The 19,336-nt window shown below is 47.5% G+C and overlaps 7 protein-coding genes and 1 non-coding gene across 8 annotated transcripts; 4 read left to right on the forward strand and 4 right to left on the reverse strand.

The window, feature by feature from the left end:
• On the reverse strand, positions 1-1,910 carry EDB93DRAFT_1176531 (carbamoyl phosphate synthase small subunit). Its single transcript, XM_041450522.1, has 5 exons — positions 1,689-1,910; positions 1,404-1,640; positions 540-1,347; positions 305-485; positions 1-252 (listed from the first exon to the last, which is right to left on the reverse strand). Exons 2-5 carry the CDS (start codon positions 1,588-1,590, stop codon positions 124-126), a joined length of 1,305 nt encoding a protein of 434 aa, XP_041302731.1. The 5' UTR covers positions 1,591-1,640; positions 1,689-1,910; the 3' UTR covers positions 1-123.
• A 2,348-nt stretch (positions 1,911-4,258) lies between these two features.
• On the reverse strand, positions 4,259-6,134 carry EDB93DRAFT_904662 (uncharacterized protein). The gene is made up of 9 exons (XM_041457885.1): positions 5,813-6,134; positions 5,645-5,758; positions 5,518-5,588; positions 4,920-5,466; positions 4,811-4,867; positions 4,681-4,758; positions 4,563-4,628; positions 4,466-4,511; positions 4,259-4,420 (listed from the first exon to the last, which is right to left on the reverse strand). Exons 1-8 carry the CDS (start codon positions 5,907-5,909, stop codon positions 4,507-4,509), a joined length of 1,035 nt encoding a protein of 344 aa, XP_041302732.1. The 5' UTR covers positions 5,910-6,134; the 3' UTR covers positions 4,259-4,420; positions 4,466-4,506.
• EDB93DRAFT_1093858 (uncharacterized protein) lies at positions 6,100-6,401 on the forward strand (the record flags this gene model as incomplete). Its single annotated transcript, XM_041446550.1, has 3 exons — positions 6,100-6,206; positions 6,255-6,276; positions 6,336-6,401. The coding sequence occupies 3 exons, from the start codon at positions 6,100-6,102 to the stop codon at positions 6,399-6,401; spliced, it is 195 nt and encodes a 64-aa protein (XP_041302733.1).
• A 1,958-nt stretch (positions 6,402-8,359) lies between these two features.
• Positions 8,360-8,446, reverse strand: EDB93DRAFT_t102. Its single transcript has one exon. It is a non-coding gene; the product is annotated as a tRNA-Tyr (tRNA).
• A 60-nt stretch (positions 8,447-8,506) lies between these two features.
• Positions 8,507-9,594, forward strand: EDB93DRAFT_1176541 (RNAse P Rpr2/Rpp21/SNM1 subunit domain-containing protein). The gene is made up of 3 exons (XM_041450523.1): positions 8,507-8,822; positions 8,872-8,954; positions 9,013-9,594. Exons 1-3 carry the CDS (start codon positions 8,551-8,553, stop codon positions 9,288-9,290), a joined length of 633 nt encoding a protein of 210 aa, XP_041302734.1. The 5' UTR covers positions 8,507-8,550; the 3' UTR covers positions 9,291-9,594.
• Positions 9,595-10,507: 913 nt separating this feature from the next.
• EDB93DRAFT_1212921 (Metallo-dependent phosphatase-like protein) lies at positions 10,508-12,693 on the forward strand. The gene is made up of 5 exons (XM_041451059.1): positions 10,508-10,848; positions 10,900-11,132; positions 11,212-11,304; positions 11,361-11,771; positions 11,830-12,693. Exons 1-5 carry the CDS (start codon positions 10,693-10,695, stop codon positions 12,560-12,562), a joined length of 1,626 nt encoding a protein of 541 aa, XP_041302735.1. The 5' UTR covers positions 10,508-10,692; the 3' UTR covers positions 12,563-12,693.
• A 962-nt stretch (positions 12,694-13,655) lies between these two features.
• On the forward strand, positions 13,656-16,044 carry EDB93DRAFT_1176557 (UTP-glucose-1-phosphate uridylyltransferase). Its single transcript, XM_041450524.1, has 11 exons — positions 13,656-13,883; positions 13,934-14,010; positions 14,070-14,203; positions 14,252-14,651; positions 14,708-14,795; positions 14,845-14,932; positions 14,983-15,033; positions 15,083-15,502; positions 15,556-15,612; positions 15,661-15,689; positions 15,746-16,044. The coding sequence occupies exons 1-11, from the start codon at positions 13,680-13,682 to the stop codon at positions 15,752-15,754; spliced, it is 1,557 nt and encodes a 518-aa protein (XP_041302736.1). The 5' UTR covers positions 13,656-13,679; the 3' UTR covers positions 15,755-16,044.
• A 688-nt stretch (positions 16,045-16,732) lies between these two features.
• EDB93DRAFT_1107870 (UTP--glucose-1-phosphate uridylyltransferase family) lies at positions 16,733-18,974 on the reverse strand (the record flags this gene model as incomplete). The annotated part of the gene is made up of 13 exons (XM_041447777.1): positions 16,733-16,741; positions 16,795-16,823; positions 16,873-16,929; positions 16,985-17,102; positions 17,165-17,361; positions 17,435-17,515; positions 17,576-17,626; positions 17,673-17,760; positions 17,821-17,908; positions 18,054-18,453; positions 18,501-18,634; positions 18,696-18,772; positions 18,834-18,974. The coding sequence occupies 13 exons, from the start codon at positions 18,972-18,974 to the stop codon at positions 16,733-16,735; spliced, it is 1,470 nt and encodes a 489-aa protein (XP_041302737.1).
• Positions 18,975-19,336: the final 362 nt, after the last annotated feature.

Below are 19,336 nucleotides of genomic sequence, written 5' to 3' on the forward strand. Positions count from 1 at the left end.
TCCATTGAGCACCAGATTACGAAATACAATTGCAAAGCTATCAATTCTAGGAATATCGTACAAGTACAAACAAGACCAAAGCCATCAATCACCAGAAACAAGTATCGTATGTAATAGAATCAATCAAGCAGCAACTTCGACACGGGCAGGCTGTTCCACCATGAAACTGGCAGCATCAATAGTAGTACCCACAGGCGTCTTGACATTTTCAGTTTTGTACACACGGCATTCATTCAAGAAATCGGTGAACATCTGCACAATCAAATTAGTAACTGCTGAAGTTATACGACTAATAACAGCAAACCTCAATTGTGTCGAGGGGACCCCCGGCGCTCTCGGGATGGAACTGAACGCCCCATACCCTTTTTCCGGACTCAGCGGTTGACTTGATGCCCTCTACAGAAGAGTCGTTACAGTTGATGAAGAATGGTTCCCATCCTTGTGGGAAGGGGTCAGATAGCTTGAGGGCATATTGATGATTTTGACTGATGACACCATTTAGCATCATCCATGACTCATAATGACTGAAGAACGCAGACCTTGTCACATAAACCCTCCCGGCCTTAATCGAACCTGCAGATGCAAGAGCGAGGACAGGCTGGTTGTGCCCGCGGTTGCCGAACGTCATGCGGTATGCCTCGAGGCCGGCAGCCATACCAATAATTTGATGCCCCATACAGAGTCCAAACACTGGTTTGTCCCACTCCTGAAGTGTCTTGCTAAGTATCGAGACGGCTTCCATGCATTGGCTCGGGTTTCCGGGGCCATTGGTCAGGAAGAGACCATCAAACTTTTCGCGAATGGAGTTGAAATTGTAGTTCCATGGCAGTACTGTGACTGCAGCGTTTCGGCGAACGAGGGAACGCAGGATATTAGCCTTGACACCGAAGTCAAGAACTGCGATCTTAATGTCCCCAGTAGGGTTAAGCTGGTAGGGATACTTTGTGGACACCTGGTCGACAAGGTTCTCAACGGCGGGGTCCCAATATTTCTCGGCGGCAGGTGCAGGGGCGCAAGCATCAGGACCGACAGCAAGGCGACCAAGGGTGGTTCCTTGGTCACGAAGGAGACGTGTAATGGCACGTGTGTCTACGCCAGTGATGGCGGGAATATTTGAGCGGCGACACCATGATGCAAGTGATTCCACCGCGGAATGATGAGAAAATTTTTCTGCGACATCAGAAACTACAATAGCGCTGCATTGAATGCCCTGGGACTCTAGGACCACACCAACGTCGTGGGAATCGATTGGTGCGTTGTTAGATGGAACACCGTAGTTGCCAATGAGAGGCGTGGTGAATACTAGAATTTGACCACGGTAAGAAGGGTCAGTCATAGACTCAGTGTCTAAAGAATAGGAGGATGAGAAGGTGGCGCAATAGATGATCAATATTACGACATACAAGAAGTGATAGATGTCGAGAAGACAGTCTCGCCGAAGATGCTCCTGGGAGAGCCAAATGAACGACCATGGAAGGACTGGCCTGTTTTAAGATGCAAGACTGCTGGTAAAGCTGAGTTGGGGCCTGTGTGTGTTGCAAGACCACGGGAGAGAGTTGTTGGAAGACGAATAATAGATCGAGCAAACATGGTTTATTGATCAGAATCCGATGAGGGAGAATACGAGGTCACCAAGGTAGCTAAAGAAATGCATCAGCAACAATCTGGCTTTAAAGCAATGGACTGACTCGTCGCGTGTGCTCTGGGTGAATGTCATAGACAAGCTTGAACGCTCAAAAGGAGAATTTGCAGCTGAAGATTGCTGACTGTCAGATGTTGAAGCTGGAAAAAAAGAGATCAAAACAACGGCGTTTAAATAGTCACCTGGCGAATTGTTGTCATTGTTTGTCACAAAAGCGCGTGATCAGCAGCTGACACCCTTAAAGGCCTAATTCTTTATATTTGAAAATCTGAGAGTTTGAAAACTTTCTACGCCAGCATGTGCCCCACAGCTGCGCACTGACCCCAGGACCCGGTGACTTGATTTTCAAAGCCACGTTCAATGACACACACTGGTGGGCAGCCGAGGGCTCGTAGCCGCGGGTTTCGGGATATCCTCAACTTTATTTATTCGTGTCTAACCTTACACGACCATGTCAAAATGGTACCGAGTCATGTGTCATTCTCACCGCTAGTCACTCAAGACAGCGAACCGGCGACAACATACTCTTGTTTGCTTGATCAACTGTACAAAGAAAAACGGGTTCTATCAGCGCAAGTATGTAGAAGAGTAATGCAACGCGTAAATCAGATCGTCAGTAACCTATAGACGCCAAAAGTCCCTTCTTTTTCGACCGTAGCTTGCCTGCCCTATTCGCTTGTGGGATATGTGACTGGCCCCCGTCATCAGATTCAGATGACGATTCGTCATCGTCGTCATCGTCATCATCCGCCTGCCCTCCCACACCATTTGCCATAGTGCCCGGACGAGGTGCGACCGAATTACTTTGGGAGAAAAGTTCTGTTTGACTCGCAATATCTGTGAGTCTGCGGTAGAGTGGTCTCGCTTTACGCGTTTTAGCATTTGTCATCTTCCTCTTCTTCCCTCCGGCCTCCGCCTCGGATTCAGACTCCGAGTCCGAGACTACCTCCATGGGTTTTGGGACAAATGCATTATACTGCGAGTGTGGAAAGGGTACTTGACTCGCCGGCAACGTGAAAGGTGACCCGCCGGCTTTGCTTGCTGAATGATCATCAGAATCTTCTCCCGCGCTGTTTTGAGTAGATGCTTGGCCAGCACGTACGCCACTCTGCCCAATAGGAGAACTTTCACGTCCGTCCATCAAAATGGACGACGAAGATGCACGAAGGGGAAAACGATTTGGCAAGAGAAACTGTAGGTTTCGGCAAAGGTTGCGAATGTGACGGTGTTGCGACATGACCGTTCAAGTTTGTGCTCTTTTTCGTTGGTTGCGAAGAGATGCGAAGGAGATCTGTTCGTGTTGTTCCCTTACCGCCGCGAATCGGCGGTTTGTCATTGCCTGTCCGAATGGCAACGTTCTTCTTCTTCCACTCAGGGCCTGCTCTCTGGGATCCATTGACCTTGGGTTCATCAGCACGCACAGGAAGTTGTGAGGGGCTGGGAAGTTGCCCGTGTCGATTCTTCATCCGCTTTGCTAGGCCAGACTTTGGAGTCGAGGGGGCTGCTGGGGAAAGTGGTCTTGCAGTTTTTTGAGCTGGCGGTGTCGTAACTTCGATGGGATCACTATCAGATGTTATTACGTGCTGTAATTCCATCAGATCGTCGGCTGGCTCAATGGGGTCATCGTTAGTGTCGACCTTGTTACGAGAGAGCGCAGCACCACGAGTTGGTGCTTTGTTCAGGCCTGCAGTCACAGGTGCTTCGCTAGCACCTTTGGCTGAATCGTTATCGCCCTGATCCTTTGACACAGATACACGGGTGGCATCCGTATCAAAAGCATCTCCTTGCACACCGTCTTTCTTACTTCCAGCCGGGTCTATGGCATTAGATGTCTCATCAGGACCCGCAGAAAGTTTCGACGCGGCAGTTGAAGGCAATGGTTCGGAAGTCTTCTGGTTCGGCAGGGGCATCGAGAGTCGCTCGCTCTCGTCGTCTTCATCCCCTTCCTCTTCAGATGAATTAACCCACCGCTTCGATAATCGACGGTATTTCCGCTCATTCTCACCATCGTCTTCCACTTCCAGAGGCCCAATATCGTCGACTTCATTTTCAGTATCTGATTCCTTTTCTTTCGACTCCAAGGTATCGATCAAGTTGCGAAGCTTTATTGGCCCTGGACCTCGCATGATGGCGTCCAAATCAACGTCTTCAAGCGAAGGCTGACCAGGTTCAGGTTCATGCTCCTCTCGTTCTGCCTCCTGAGAAATCTGGTCTTCTTCTTCCGAACTACTTCCTTCGTCGCGGCTCTCCACAGTCACCTCTGAAAGTAGCGAGTGACTTGGCACAAGGGGCGTCCAAGAAGGTGGAGGCTCCTTATTTGCTTTCGTAGCTTCCCCTTCAGACTCGTCGCTAGTCTCCGAGGGCTTCCGCGATGGCTCCACAATATCTGCTGCACTGGATTTTGCGGAAGGCATTGCAGCGCTAGGAGACTTTAATAATGACTCCAAATCCTTGATAATGAGTTGATGCTTCTTTGCCCCTGCTTTCCTCAATTCCTCAATTCTATTCTGTATTGCTTCCTGGCCTGCCAACACCGTTGGGCATGAATACAGAGGATGAAAGGAACCAGAGCAAGCGTGACAAAGCAGATTAGATGACACACCACTTTTCGTGGTCGTAATTACAGAGGGGGCCAGCGAAGTGGACGGCTGGGAAATGTTAACCGAATTCACCTCAGTATTGGTATTATTCTGTTTAGCCAACCCCTGCGAGGCACGTGCTATTGAATTCACAATGTCTTGAATATTTATTGGATTGACAGGTGGGTCAGCTATTGATCTAGCATTGGTCAGATGGTGACTACTGTCAGAATGAGTTACGCACCATCGGCATCAGAAGCCGCGGACTTTGTTGCTTTGCTTTTCTTAGTCTTTTCTGTAGGAAATTAGAAAGCGCGGGATCAATGTGTGATACCACGCACTTTCTTTCGGGGCCGGAGCTTCTGAAGCTCCCGCGATTGCAACTTTCTTGTGGCCTTTTGTGGGAGCTACGGTCAAATCAATCACAAAGAACTTCTGATGTGACTCTTAAAGACGAACCAGATGTCTTATGAGCTGGTTTGCTTGGAGCTGGTTCACTTTCAGCTTCTTTACCCTTTACCTTGCTCTTCTTCTTTTCTGAAGGCAGTCAATCAAGACGCGTTCAATAATATATGCAACTCTTGCGTACTTTCAGAGCCAGCTGCGCTATCAACTGCACCGTTCGCAGATTTCTCGCCTTTAGCTTCTGGTGTACAATTTTCAACGTTCAAAATTATGGAGAGGAGACATAAACATACCAGACTGAAGAGCCGACGTTTTTGTGGCAATCTTCTTCGTCCCTGATGATTTCTTTGGCGGTGCTGAGAGACCAGAAGGAGCCGGGACTGCCTCGACATCTGATACCGGTAGGCTTGAGGTCTCATTGGTCTTTTCGGCCTCCTTCGGCTTCTTGGTCTTCTTTGGTGGCTTCTCTGCAGCATCATTGGCCGTACTGGCCTTCGCAGTTTTTGCTTTCTTCTTCGGCGGTTCTCCGTCGGTGGGGACGGGCGCTTTGGAGCTTATCAAGACTTCGGCTTTCGTAGAGGGCTTCAGTGAGGATTCTACTAAAGGGCTGACTGGGGCGGGCTCCTTGGAAGTTGGCACAGTCTCTGCATGTATGGTCACTGCGAGTTGATCTGTCTTCCGTTTCTTAGTTTTCGGTTCGTGTGCCATAGTCGTCGTATTGCCATCCTTAGGAGGCTGGCCATTATTGGTTTTACGTTTCTTCTTCGCCACGTCCGTCTCAGACTTTTTTGACGCGGCCCCTGCGCTGTTGGAAGGTGTGGCTTCCTGTGCAGGAGGGGTCTGCTGCAACAGGTAAACACAAGCCAACTACACGCGAAACGCTGGGCTTACTGAAATCTCTACCGCAACATCCACCAATTTCATCAATCTCGCTCGCGAGGAGAACGCATCGAAATCATCATCTGTAGCAAATGAAAGTCAGAGAAGAGGTACCATACCCCAGAGCTGTCGCGTCTACCGTCATCCAAGTCTATAACCTTGCCACCACGCAACTGCTTTAGCTTGACCGTCGAGTTTGACGGTAGCTGCAGTTTTCGCCGTACCACATTCTGTATTTCTTCGAGAGATTGTTCTGTATATACCGAGATGAGTACAAAGCCACTTATAGTTAGTTAGGGAGGGGTACCCTTGAAAAGTCTATCAAAAGACCTATCTCCGACGAGATAAGTAACACTTGGGAGCTGGTCCTCTTCTCTCTGGCGTTTTCTTCCATTCACTTCCATTGCAGCAGGATTAACAAACGACGCGACGGTGCGCGGCTTGGAGGTGTGGGCGTTGATAGGTGTCAAGCTTTTCTAGATGAGTGGATTCATAAACAAATGCAAATACCACCCTCAACCCGGAACATTCATTATGGCTGGTGGAAGTCATCGTGCGCGACGCTCAGCTTGTCCTTATTGCTGCGCTCACAATATGTTTACAGCTTCAGGTTTTAACCCTCATCTTCCCGGTTTCAGATACCAGTTCCTCGCAAAAGCACTTGGAGCCACCATGTGGTTCTTCATTTTATATCGGGCTCGGTAAGTCCCAACACCATATTTACACTCGTATGCTAACTTTCTTCTCAGTGAGGACGGACCTAAGCTTCTTGTATTTATTCTTTCTCTTCTCTGAAGGCTACGCTGTGTCTCTAACACACTGTTTTGCAGGGTCTCCGGCATCCATGGGAGGGCCATGGTCATGGACACCACGATGAGCACTCAGAGCATCATTGATCATCTCGATAGAAATGTTGTAATCTTTTGGGTATTCGCTAATATATCCACATTTTATTCGCACCCTAGGACTGAACCGGACCCAAATGAGCTTTTCTTGTTTATCGTCCTTCACCGCGAACACACGATTACCACAAGGAGCGAATTCGTCATTCGTGGTCCAGATTCATATTTTAAAACCAATCTCCAGCCGATCGTTCGCCCATGGCTCAGGGAAAACAATTTATGCTTGCAAGAAGATCTGCTAATGGAGATTTCTACTAGAACCAATCAAGTGCACAGTTTAAGAATTTGCACATCTATCTTCATTCGTGTGTAAGGACCGTGTTCGCTATTTTCTCATCATGGTTACAGTGTTCGTATTACATCTCAGCAGGGGTATCACCAAGCCATCCCGCCGGTCTCTTTGTCATTGATGCCTCTCACACCCCTGCTAGCTGTTCTACGTAGGTTCATTTCCGGACCGTTGACCTAATTAACCCTACATTGGCGAAGTCGCAATTGAAGTGGGATTGCAGGTTGCTCACGGCCGAGTCATCAGAAATGGCTATCACGTAGAATAGTACTTTGCATCGTGTAAGTACTCGGAAATGGCCGAATTTTCTTTACGCAGTAGCAGCTTGTTGACAATGTTTACTTAGTACCTGGAGACATACATCATCATCCAAATTGCTTCGAAAGGTGATGATACGATCCAGTCAAATAACCGACTCTCGGGGCTCAATATCCATGCACAAATCACCCTGCTAAATGGCACCCAGTTCGCCCCCGAAATCTCTCTGTGAACTGCCTTCATCGTCGGGTCTTTCTTCAAAAAATTGTTCACAGTGCTATTGTTGGCAATTTCAATTTCTCTCCAACGATTGCGGGTGCCTGATATTGCCACAGAAGTTGCCGCACGCTCATCCATAACCTTCTCACCTTGTCATCTCAGAGCTCCACCACAGCTTTAACCACACTCTTGGAAATTTCGCTCCATCTTCTCCATCACCATCCGCAACTCCTCCGCCAACATTACATGTAATACCACTTCCCTGGTCACACGCTTGGCAACAGTAAGCTTCGCATTCGAGACTTCTTGCTTGGCAAAGGACTTCGATAAGGATGTACCGTCCGACCTCAGGAATTCGCGCAATGTCCGTATGCTTGGGAGCATCAATTATCGCTGCGTGTTAATCTGATTTCCGTTTCTTAATCGTTAGTATAGGTGCCGCAGTCTCGTTAGCATCTATCGGAGGCTGGTCATTCGTGGCTTTGCGTTTGTTCTCAGTCACCCTCATTTCTAAAGCATTTATTGCGCTGGTGGGAGACGCTCCATTTGTCGCAGGAGGAGGTTGCTGGAACAGGTTTACACAAGCTAACTAAGTTCAAACCACGGCGCTCACTACGATATCCACCCTCATATCAACCAACTTCACATGCATCGAAATCTGAAATGAACCGGCTGTCAGATAAGAGGTCGTTTATGTATTGCAAAAACACCTCATTTCTACCATCATCCAGATCAACGAACGTATCAGGATAGCCGTTGCTTTGACGTGATTGTCGCGTTCGATGGCAGCTGCATACCAAGACCCAAGACACAAGTGGTTTGGCTGGTACAGTTGAAACCTTTTCGAATTTCTTATCTCCGACGTAATGCGTGATGATCACGACCCGTAAGAGGTCTATTCGACTCTATCAGGTCATACTGAGGCTCTTGTTTTGCACTCCCCACTAGCTGCCATATGACTGTATTACGGATTTAGGCGACGGGTCGGTGTTCACACAAATATCACTGCGACTTAGAAGGTCAGTCGAAGGAGACGCAGACATAAACGCGACTTTGAAAGTACCCATGATGCCGTAAACGTTGTCGTAATATGTTCCCAGTCGTAGTCCTCACGTTTGACAAAAATAGCAGCTAACTTTCAGCCCCTTGAAGCTTGAAGTGATATAAAAAAACCTGCGACGTATAGTCCGACCTGCCTGGCTCGAACAGGCGACCTCAAGATGAATTGTTTATCCATTACAGTCTCGCGCTCTTCCAACTGAGCTAAGGTCGGTTGATTACCTTCACGTTATCTTATTTATGACGAAGTGACGGCATACACTGGTCCCGGTCATTGTCCACAGCTTTGAATCAAGGTTCTACCCAACGTTTGGTCAGATGGGCAAACAGAACAAAGACGATATCCCCAACCCAAGCAAGGTTGGCAATCGTGATATCATCCAACGTCTCAACTTTCTCTACCAAGCCAGTGTTCTCCTCAATGGCATGACAGCTGGTCCCTCCTCGCTTGTCCCGTCTAGCATCTGTGAAACCAACAACACGCAAAACCTACCGCAAAAACGGCAAAAGAGGCTCGTATCTACTGCGGATCTGTCTAGAAGTTACATAGACACGATGAAAGTCGTCGGACAAAAAACAAATGTCAAGATGTGAGCACATACATTTCGCACTTCACATCGTAGAGCTCATAGAACGCAGTGATCCAACAGTCAAACGCGTTATATGTAAGGGATGTCATATCGTGTTAATTCCTGGCGCCTCCTCGACCTTGCGCGTCAAGAGTGCGTGTCGAGTCAACATTCGTTTTGTACGTGCTTATCAGGTTACCGTGATATTCAGATTCCAAATCGCACAGACACATTGTTGTCCACACTTGTAACTCGTGCAGAACATCACGGCGAATACCTGCGCCTCCAGTACTGGATGCGAATGAACCTGAATCTAGGTCCACCACGACGGACCAACCAGCCCCCCGTGCTACAACAGGAAGTGCTTCGCGATCAGTACAGCGTAGACAAAAGAGGTTGTGCGTGGCCCGGCTGGCGCCCCACTTTGCTCGAGACCTCGGTCATGTTGTCTTCCGAGGAAACGAGAGGCTACCCGATGCTACTCAGTGAGATCAGACTATCATTTTCTGATTTGTTCTGTTCCCCATTGTCACTCTTACTAAAGTTAAACAATTCAGTGAGTCGAGTATCATAATATCACGTTGCCTATGAAAACATCACGCAGTTCCTCTCCATACGTTCGACCATGGGCTGGTGGTAGGAAATATCCACGAGAAGTTTGAAGCTCACGGTTTCAGCACTATTAACTGGCATATGCCCCTCTCGAGATTTCTCAGTATCTATGAATCTGTCTATGTAGAGTTGTAGATAATAACATGATCATCACCCATGGGCAAGCGCTCAGCGTAGTCGCTAGTGCTCGATCTTTTGAGAAAACGGTACATGTCATATTTTTGTATTGAGAGCAAAAATGACCAAGATGTTCAACTAACTAAATGCGACAGCACTCCCAACAATTAGGGTCCACCTTCTCAGGCCGCCACCCTATGTCGCATACCAAAGATTGTCGAGAGGAGGAGCATGGCTTGTAGCAAGACGATTGAGGAAGTGCTGCTGTGTCCACCCTGGAAGCAGCAAGGATCACGAGGATTTCAACGAGTTTCATGGTATCTGGTATAACTATGCATCAGCCTATGATGTGACCGTGCTAGGAAAACCACATACGGATGGAAAGTTTGATTGTATGATGTGCGCAAATTTGCTATTACAAAGTATCAGAAGAGCTATTATATGTCCGTTCCATAAAATGCACATAGAGTGTACCACAAGAGGACTGCTCACCGCGAGAGGAACCGTTCGTCTGTGACCTTTTCAACTCAACTGCGTTGATTTTATACGTGTTCTGGTTAGTGCGGGTGGGACTATACCGGGAGAAATTTTTATAGTAAGAAAACATGCGTCCCTGATAAGAAAATATTTCCTTGGCAAGGTGCACCCAATTGGTGATAACCGACTGGCAGCGAGCCTGTGATCGCAGGAAGAAAATGGCTGAGGCAGATAAGCGAGCAGTTTTTCATGATTCAATATTGGCTACTGCTGCTGAGTGTTCTTGGATCTTGGCAGTTTCTGACAAAGCGCAGGGATCACATGGTCAAGAAACAACTCGGAGTTGTCAACCTCATGGATCAAAAGAAAGAAGAAAATCGAAGAAATGTAACATTGATTGAGGGCGATGGACTTTTTGATGACGTAATACGATAGTCCCCGAAATCGTTTCTATAATAGGCGTCCACTGGACCAGTGACTGGGCTACGCAATTCTAGTTTTAATTGTACGTACGGCCCATTCACTCTTATTGGTCGTCGAGCTCGGAAGCTTCTCACAAAATATCTCGTTTGTGAATGCAGTGCGCACCTAATACCATATTATAACGAAGAAACGACGAGGAACGGCTTTTGCTCTCACTCGTGTGAGTCACAGCTCGTCTGCTAGCTTCAATCTATCACTCGTCATGCCGGGTTATCTGCGTAACCTGAAGCTGTGGCCGCCATCACATATCATGGTTGTGACCGGCCTTCGGGCAGCCTGGATGATTGTTATCCTTTGGTATGAGGTTTGCACGTTCGACCATGTTTTACATGATTGTCAATGGCCCGATATCCACCAGGTGAGGTGATGCTATATGGTCTCAAGTTAATGCTCATGCATCAGTTGTCAGACCGACACACCAAGCGCTCGTATCGCACGCGTATTAGTGGTAGCAGACCCTCAGATCGCTGACCACCGCTCGTATCCGATGCGTAACTCCTTGATGAAAACCTTGGGCCAGTTCATCATTGATCTCAACCTCCGGAGGAGCTGGCACTCGACGATAAATAGAGTGCAACCTCATGCCGTTGTTTTTCTGGGAGACCTCATGGACAACGGCCGCGCGACCATGTCGAATAGCGAGTACGTTTTCCATGATTCTTCGCTGCATTCAAGCGGTAGAACTTCAGCTTGCGACTGAGGTTGATCGTTTACTCACAAGGTACAATGCGTATGCTGCGCGATTCTTCGACATCTTCAATCTAAGGGATTTGTCTATACCGACATTTTTTCTTCCTGGGAATCATGACCTAGGGTGCGTCATGAATCCACCATGCTCACAGTATTCTTGTAAATGTTTTGGACCTCCAGACTCGGAGAAGAGGTTTCCTTTTCTCTTGAAGCTGCAACAAGGTACACCTCCCACTTCGGACCATTGAATCACAAGACTACTATTGGCAATCATACTGTTCTGTTCATTGATGCCGTCACCTTGGTTGAAGAAGATATTGTCCGCGCAGACCGAGGATATTCGTATGACAATTGGCCTGCTGTAGTAGGAGGATCCATCGACTTCGTGAAACGGTTTGCTGCGCATGAGCATGCCAGTCCAACTGTGCTATTCACGCACATCCCTCTTGCTAGGCCCCTCGATGCAGACTGCGGTCCGCTGCGAGAACGGGGTGCCATTCGCCAGGGTCATGGCCTTGGGTACCAGAACACCCTGTCTAATGAAGCATCGCAGTTCCTGCTTCGTTCGCTCGGACCGTCCCTTATATTCAGGTTCGTTGTCCCCCTGTTTCGCACGCAGACTTATTACTGAACATAGTTACATATTCAGTGGTGACGATCACGACTACTGTGAATATTCACACCCCTTGCCTTTTCCATCCGCTTCTGGGTCGACTGCAGTGCGAGAAATTACAGTGAAGTCGTTTTCAATGGCAATGGGGGTACATCGACCGGGATTTCAACTTCTCTCATTGATTTCAACAGTCCCTGCAACTGAGACCCTGACGCAATTGCCAAATTCACCGCCTTCGCTTCTGGATACACCTTGTTTCCTCCCGGACCAACTCGGTATCTATCTCAATGTCTACCTCCCTTTCATTTTACTCTCGGTGCTTAGCCTTCTCGCGTTTAATGCTCACCGAACTCTCGCCGGGGGCAACAAACATGCACAGCACCAGCCCAATGTTTCTCCTCGGCTCAGTCATCCGGAACTAAGTTCCTGCCGTGCAAATGACGATTATGAGTTGTATCAACGTCCACCCGGGCAAAGTGTCATGGAAGATAATGACGAGGATCCGATGCTACCTTTTCCTGTGACTAAGCCTGCAGGGCCGGTGTACTCCAGCAAATTCCGCGGTAGATCCTCGTCTTCTTCCCATTCATGGGTGTTCCATCTTCTAGGGCGGCGAAGACGCGTATCGCTGACCCTACCGTGTTTGATAACAAACCGCAGAGTGCAGGAGATGGGGTTTCTTCGTGGGTTTTTTAGTGATGTTGTGGACGTGGCGTGGCCTCCCCTTTTAGCGTTTTGCATCGCAGCATGGTGTACAACACACGTCTGAAGTGGGATGTTAGTGGTTGGGTGATACCCCTGATAGAGGATTGCGAAGCGTTGTTTACGACTTAAGCGTGGAACTTCAGCAATTGATTGAATGACATTATGCTTTCGAACTATAGACGTCGGTCAATGTCAAAATCTGTAATATGGAGATGACATGGTAATATCCGAAGTGACAGGCGTGGACATTCTGAGCATGCATGAAAGGGACAGTACGCGGCAATCAGTCCAGGTTTCCATTTTGATTGGACAGAACATGCGCGCCCCGACTTGAAGGTAGTTATGTACCTGACAAAAAAGTCTTGCGAACACGTCCTGAAGGCTCTCCTGAACTAGGGCGGGTTGTGGAGGCCGAATCATTGGACCAAAAATGGGCCATCATTGCCCTGGCTTGCATAAGGAACGGAAGGGCAACAAGGGACGTCCACGGAGAACAAGGCACCCTTATATACGAGGAGGTCCAGGACAGGTCGACTGGCGTTGTGAGAATCTGTTCACGGGTGAGCTCAGTTCATTCCGTGCAGCAAAGAGAATCTTGACACATATTATCGCACGTATGGGGCATTTGTTCGGATGAGGACGGGTTTTTAGCGCTGTGATGGCACTGCCACGTACGGAGTAGTAGAAAGTAGTCTCCCCGATATGTAAAACCTATCTGAAAAGTTGGTTATAAAAGCCAAAAATCGAACGTTGACATTAACCTGAAAGTACCCTTTTTGCGGCGAGAAGCGGGGTCTCTTTTATCGATTTTATGCAAGCACGTTCGTCCTCTAGTTCATATAACGACCTCTACCGTCCACTGAAATTCCTTGGTCTACAACCCATACATCGTTCACCTTCGCCTCAAACCCCCTCATCACCCTTAACAAAGTGCTCAATCACTAGTAGAAACTTTAGCGAACGACATCCTACCCAAAGAAAATCGTTGTGTGAGCTCATACCAGAGGAGCAGAACGTTCTTGGTTCGGACTTGTCCGTACCCCGTCTCCACAACAATCTTGACCTCAGTTCAGAACTTTATAAACGACACCACAAACCGAGATCTCTCCTCATACGAGCTCAAACAGAACCCTACTTGTCTACAGCTACCACAAGACCAATACATATCCCAAGTTCAAAGTATGTTCGATCATTTTACCTTCCGTCCATATCTTATGACACCTCCTAGGACCATGGCAACTTTGTCTCCCCGTGACAATCTCAATGCTCGCGTTAAAGGCAGCAGTCATATCGACTTCAAAACAGCCACCACCGGTGTTGCAGCAAAGTCAATGCGCAATGAGATCAGCCATTTAGTGAGCACTTGCGATGAAAATGCCAAGAAGGTGCGCTCCACATACCCCTACACGTGTTCGCCATGTCTGATGGCTAGCAGGCATTTGACACCGAAATGCAATCATTCTTCTATCTTTTCACTCGCTATCTTTCGGAACGCGCAAAAAACGTGGATCTGTGCGTCACTTCCTTTTTTTTGCTAAAGATATCATATTCAAATATTTTCGTCTTATCAGGGACTGGGATCGCATCAAGTCCCCCGCCGATGATCAAATTGTAGCCTATGATAGCCTGTCTCAGCCCCATGACCACAAGAACCTCAATAAACTTGCCGTGCTCAAAGTAAATGGTGGTCTTGGCACTTCCATGGGTATGTTCTACGTTATGGGCTCCATCGCGTCCTTTTGATGATCAATAGGCATGACCGGTGCCAAAAGCGCGCTGGAAGTCAAGGATGATATGACCTTCCTCGACCTCACTGTGCGTCAGATTGAGCACCTCAACACGAGCAACCGCGTCGATGTTCCCCTCATCCTCATGACCTCTTTCAACACCCATGAGGACACCTTGCGTATCATTAAGAAGTACGCAAATCAACAACTCCGCATCACAACATTCAATCAGTCGCGATACCCTCGGATCTTTAAGGAAAGCTTGCTTCCCTGCCCAAAGCGTGCCGATGATGACAAGAAACATTGGTATCCTCCCGGCCATGGTGACTTGTACAATGCGTTGCTGTACTCTGGTGTATTGGACCAATTGATTGCTGAGGGCAAGGAGTACCTCTTCGTCTCTAACTCAGACAACTTGGGCGCAGTGTCAGTACCAAAGTGGGGTCCTCGTTGCGCCATGTTTAACTAATGCTTGCTTCTAGTGTCGATGAAAAGATCCTGCAACACATGATTGACTCTCAAGCAGAATTCTTGATGGAAGTCACTGACAAGACAAAGGCCGACATCAAGGCACGTACCTGTATTAATATATTTATGGGTCTCTCTCATTATCCAGCAGGGTGGTACTCTTATCGACTACGAGGGATCAGTCCGCCTTCTTGAGATCGCGCAAGTTCCATCAGAACATGTCGAGGACTTCAAGTCAGGTTGGTTCAGGAGCTTGTGCATATACTTCCACTTCTGACCTGATATCTAGTGCGCAAGTTCAAGATCTTCAACACTAATAACTTGTGGATCAACCTCCCAGGTACTGGCGTTTAGTCATTCATTTTCGCACGTGATTAATTTCTTTTCAGCGCTCAAGCGCATCATGGAGACCGAGGGAATGGAACTCGAGATCATCATTAATCCGAAGACGAACGAAGATGGTCAATCAGTCGTTCAGCTCGAGACCGCCGCAGGTGCCGCCATTAAGCACTTCAAGAATGGCCATGGTATCAACGTCCCACGATCGCGCTTCTTGCCGGTTAAATCATGTTCCGACTTGCTTTTGATCAAGAGTGACATTTATTCGCTGCAACACGGACAGCTCGTGCTCAATGAGAGCCGAATGTTCGAGACCACCCCTGTGATCAAGCTCGGCGACCACTTCAAGAAGATCCAGCAGTTCCAAAAACGCTTCAAGAAGATCCCCAAGATTATCGAGCTCGATCACTTGACTGTTACGGGTGATGTGAATTTCGGTCGAAATGTGACACTTCGCGGTACTGTAATCAGTAAGTCCAAGATTTAGGCTGATATTATAGGAGTCGCTGATAATATCTCGTAGTCGTTGCCAATGAGGGTCAGCGCATCGATATTCCTGATGGCTGTATTCTTGAGAACAGTACGTCTTTCTGCATCCCATACCTCCCGATCTCATATGTCTGCTCAGGGTTGCTGTCTGGAAACCTGAACATGACTGTAAGTGATGCCCTATATTTTTTTGAGTCGCTGCTGATGACTTCTTTATTTTGCAGGAGTTGTAATTTACTCAGGAAGAAACCTTATGACGACGCACGGACAAATACATAGATGGCATATTCCTGTTTACCTTATTGTTTTTCTGCTCTCTTTCACTTTCGCATGTTGTTCATCATGTCTTTGTACCGTCTTTCTGTTGTGGACAACATGGCTCCATGATAGTATAGCATTTACCCGACTACTTTTAGCAATCTGACTTGTTTTCCCTGTTCCACAACACACGTAAAGCTGTGCTAATTGTTTCCACGGCCCCACTAACGGGCTAGGGTGAAAATTTTAAGCACTGGTCGAGAAACGAGACCGAGCCGATATGAGGTATGCCAATTCAAGTTGGGCCCCACAAAGATAACGAAGGTCGGCCCCGAGTTGATGTAATATGTGGTACTTATAACCAGTTCAGTACTAACTTGAAGTAGTACTGAACGTTACAAGGTTGAATTCAACTGTTTTTCGTGGAACCGATACGGGATATTATGCCGGTTGGGTATGCAGTCTAGCCGTATGTTGCACCGCATATAAGCAGATCGCAGGACCGGCAGAGCACAATCGACTTGAATTCACCGCTTCAAACGTTCAATGTTATAGATAGCATTGGAGCAATTTGGAATTGCCGCCTGCCAATCGGGATAAATCACCACAGGTTCCGTTTGGTTGCCAATTGCTCATTGGGATCGACATATCACGATTTATGAGGCAGTTCTCTTGTGAGGTATCCTGCTAGCCCATCCCGATTGGCCGGAGAAATGACACGTATTGTTACATCAAGAAATCGTCTTTTCTGGAGCTACTGGCAGATGTGAGCAAGTTGATGAGAATATCCTCTATGCGCTGACGATTTCCCAACAAGGCGCAAGTCGCGTTTCGTCGACGCAACGAGTAAAGCTATTCGCATCCGAGACACGCGGATACATCCCTCTACGTCATCGAATCGCAAGTATTTCTCCCAGGAACACTGTCAAGTACAATGTAGCTTAAATAATGGATCAAAGTTCCTACACAAAAAATAGTAAGCCAAGTTAATATATGGGGACTTGAATGGCCTCACCGTCATATTGAGGTTCCCAGAGACTAAACCTGCAAAGTATCAGTTTACGGGATCACGAAACAATTTGACTGTGCTTACGGTTCTCTAGCACGCAACCATCTGGAATATCAATCCTCTGACCTTCGTTCGCCACCACTACAACATAATTTCTAGCCACATTCAACAAATGCGGAGACAATAGGGTCCCTACCTATCACAGTACCGCGGAGCGTTACATCTCGACCAAAATAGACGTCGCCCGTTACCGTAAGATGATCCAAGTCGATGATATTAGGGATCTTCTTGAAACGTGGCTGGAAATCAGTTATCTGATCATGCATCGCGCCCATTAGCAAAAAAAAAACGATTCCAACTCCAAGGTTGCTCCAACCTTCTTGAAGTGGTCACCCAACTTGATGACCGGGACGCTGCCGAACATCCTGCTCTCGCTCATATCCAAGCGGCCATTTTGCAATGAGTATATATCGCTCTTGATGAGCAATAGATCAGAGCAGGATTTCACGGGTAGAAAGCGTGAACGGGGGACATTGATACCGTGAGCGTTATTGAAGTGTTTGATAGCTGCACCTGCGGCAGTCTCGAGCTGCTAGCAGTCAGAGATCGTGTCGCGCATCCCAAGCGGACAACAAACTTGGATCACCTGCTTGGCCGTTATCAGTCATCTTTGGATTGACGATAATGTCCATGTCCATGCCACCTCCATCCATGATCCGCTTCAATGCTAGAAAACAAGCCATCAATACAATCGTTCCACCCACATAGATAGATCCCTAATAAATACCTTTGAGATTGATCCATAGATTATTCGTGTTGAAGATCTTGAATTTGCGGACTTCAGATGATTAGCTGAATGATATGCCAGGGAAGATGTATGCTACCTGATTTGAAGTCGTCAACATGGTCTGGAGAAACCTGCGCAATTTCCAGAAGTCTCATGGAAGAATCGTATTCGATGAGAGTGCCGCCCTGTGAATGAAACATCAACATATCAATAAATAGTTCAACGAGCTTAGATATCGATCAAACCTTAACGTCTGCCTTGGTCTTATCAGTGACCTCCATTAAGAATTCGGCATCACTATCGATCATATGCTGGAGGATACGTTGGTCAACTCTGCAAAAAATGTTGAGCTACCCATTCAAATCAGTGGGGTGGATTGTGCTACGGAGTGTTACAGAGGGCTACAGAGTGCTACAGAGCACTCTGTGATAAATTATTTCTCCCTGAAGTTTGACTCGTCATCGATGTGAAGACTTACACAGCCCCAAGATTGTCGGAGTTCGACACAAACAAATACTCCTTGCCTTCAGCAAGAAGACGATCGAGCACGCCAGTATGCACGAGCGACTCGTACAAGTCACCATGACCTGGAGGATACCAGTGTTTCTTGTCGTCTGATGCATACTTGGGACAAGGCTGCAACGTCTCCTTCCATATCTTGGGATACCGCGACTGATTAAATGTAGTTATGCTGATGCGTTGGGACACATATTTTTTAATGATACGTAATGTGTCATCATGTGTATTGAAGGATGTCATGAGGATGAGCGGTATGTCGACCTTGTGTGCTGTATTCAAGTGCTCAACCTGTCGCACGATGAGGTCCAAGAACGTCAGCCCATCCTTGACTTCGAGAGCACTTTTCGCACCACTGATGCCTTCAGAATACGTAAGCACAACTGTGGGGGGAATGCAAGGATCATACCCATAGAGGTCCCGAGACCCCCATTGACCTTTAGAACGGCCAATTTCGACAGGCCTTCTGGACCGGTAATCTGTGGAAGGTGACTGTAAGGAATGACCTGCTTGTCATCGGGCGATTTAATGCGATCCCAGTCACTTATTGTCAGTGCATTAATTACGCGAAGATAGGCAAGGAAAATAACGCCGCAGGGCTTACAGTTCCTCTCGGTTTTCCTTTTCTGCGAGATAACGGGCATGCAGCTTCGAGAATGACCGCATTTCTACATCAAATGCCTAGTGAAATGATCATACGTCAGAACACAGGCGGGATCAGAAAGCTGTAACAGGGTTTTACCTTCCTAACTGCAGGATCCGCAGTACGGACTAGTCGGCTAAGGTCACTTTGAGTGCTTTTGGCCATTGCAGATCGTTCATTCGGCCTAACAGTCTTGCGGCGACGAAATCGTCGGAAGCTAGTTGTCTTGAATAAAGTCATAGAAAAACGGATACAGAACAACGAGAGGGGAAAACGGGGACCATAAACACGGAGTAGGAGCACATAGATATACACGCCAAGATAGACACGCTTGTTCAATGAGGCCTTCAGATAAGAATATGAGATACGTCATTCAGCCGTCCTACGAGCCTATGATTGCTCTGGTTTGCACAGAAATGACGGATTGGGCGACGGGCAAAAAGAGGCTTGTTGCACATGCCCGTTGATAAACGTCATTTCATCATGGGCACGGGGCGTGCGAGCAAAGCATGTTAGCCTAGTAGCAAGGGCAGCGTATGTCCAGTATCTCAAATGTATTTGCGTGTCATGAAAAAATCGGATCCATGACAAATGATATAGAT

This window comes from Suillus bovinus (genome assembly GCF_016758785.1).
Source record: "Suillus bovinus strain UH-Sbo-P2 chromosome Unknown EDB93scaffold_88, whole genome shotgun sequence".
Lineage (NCBI taxonomy): Eukaryota > Fungi > Basidiomycota > Agaricomycetes > Boletales > Suillaceae > Suillus > Suillus bovinus.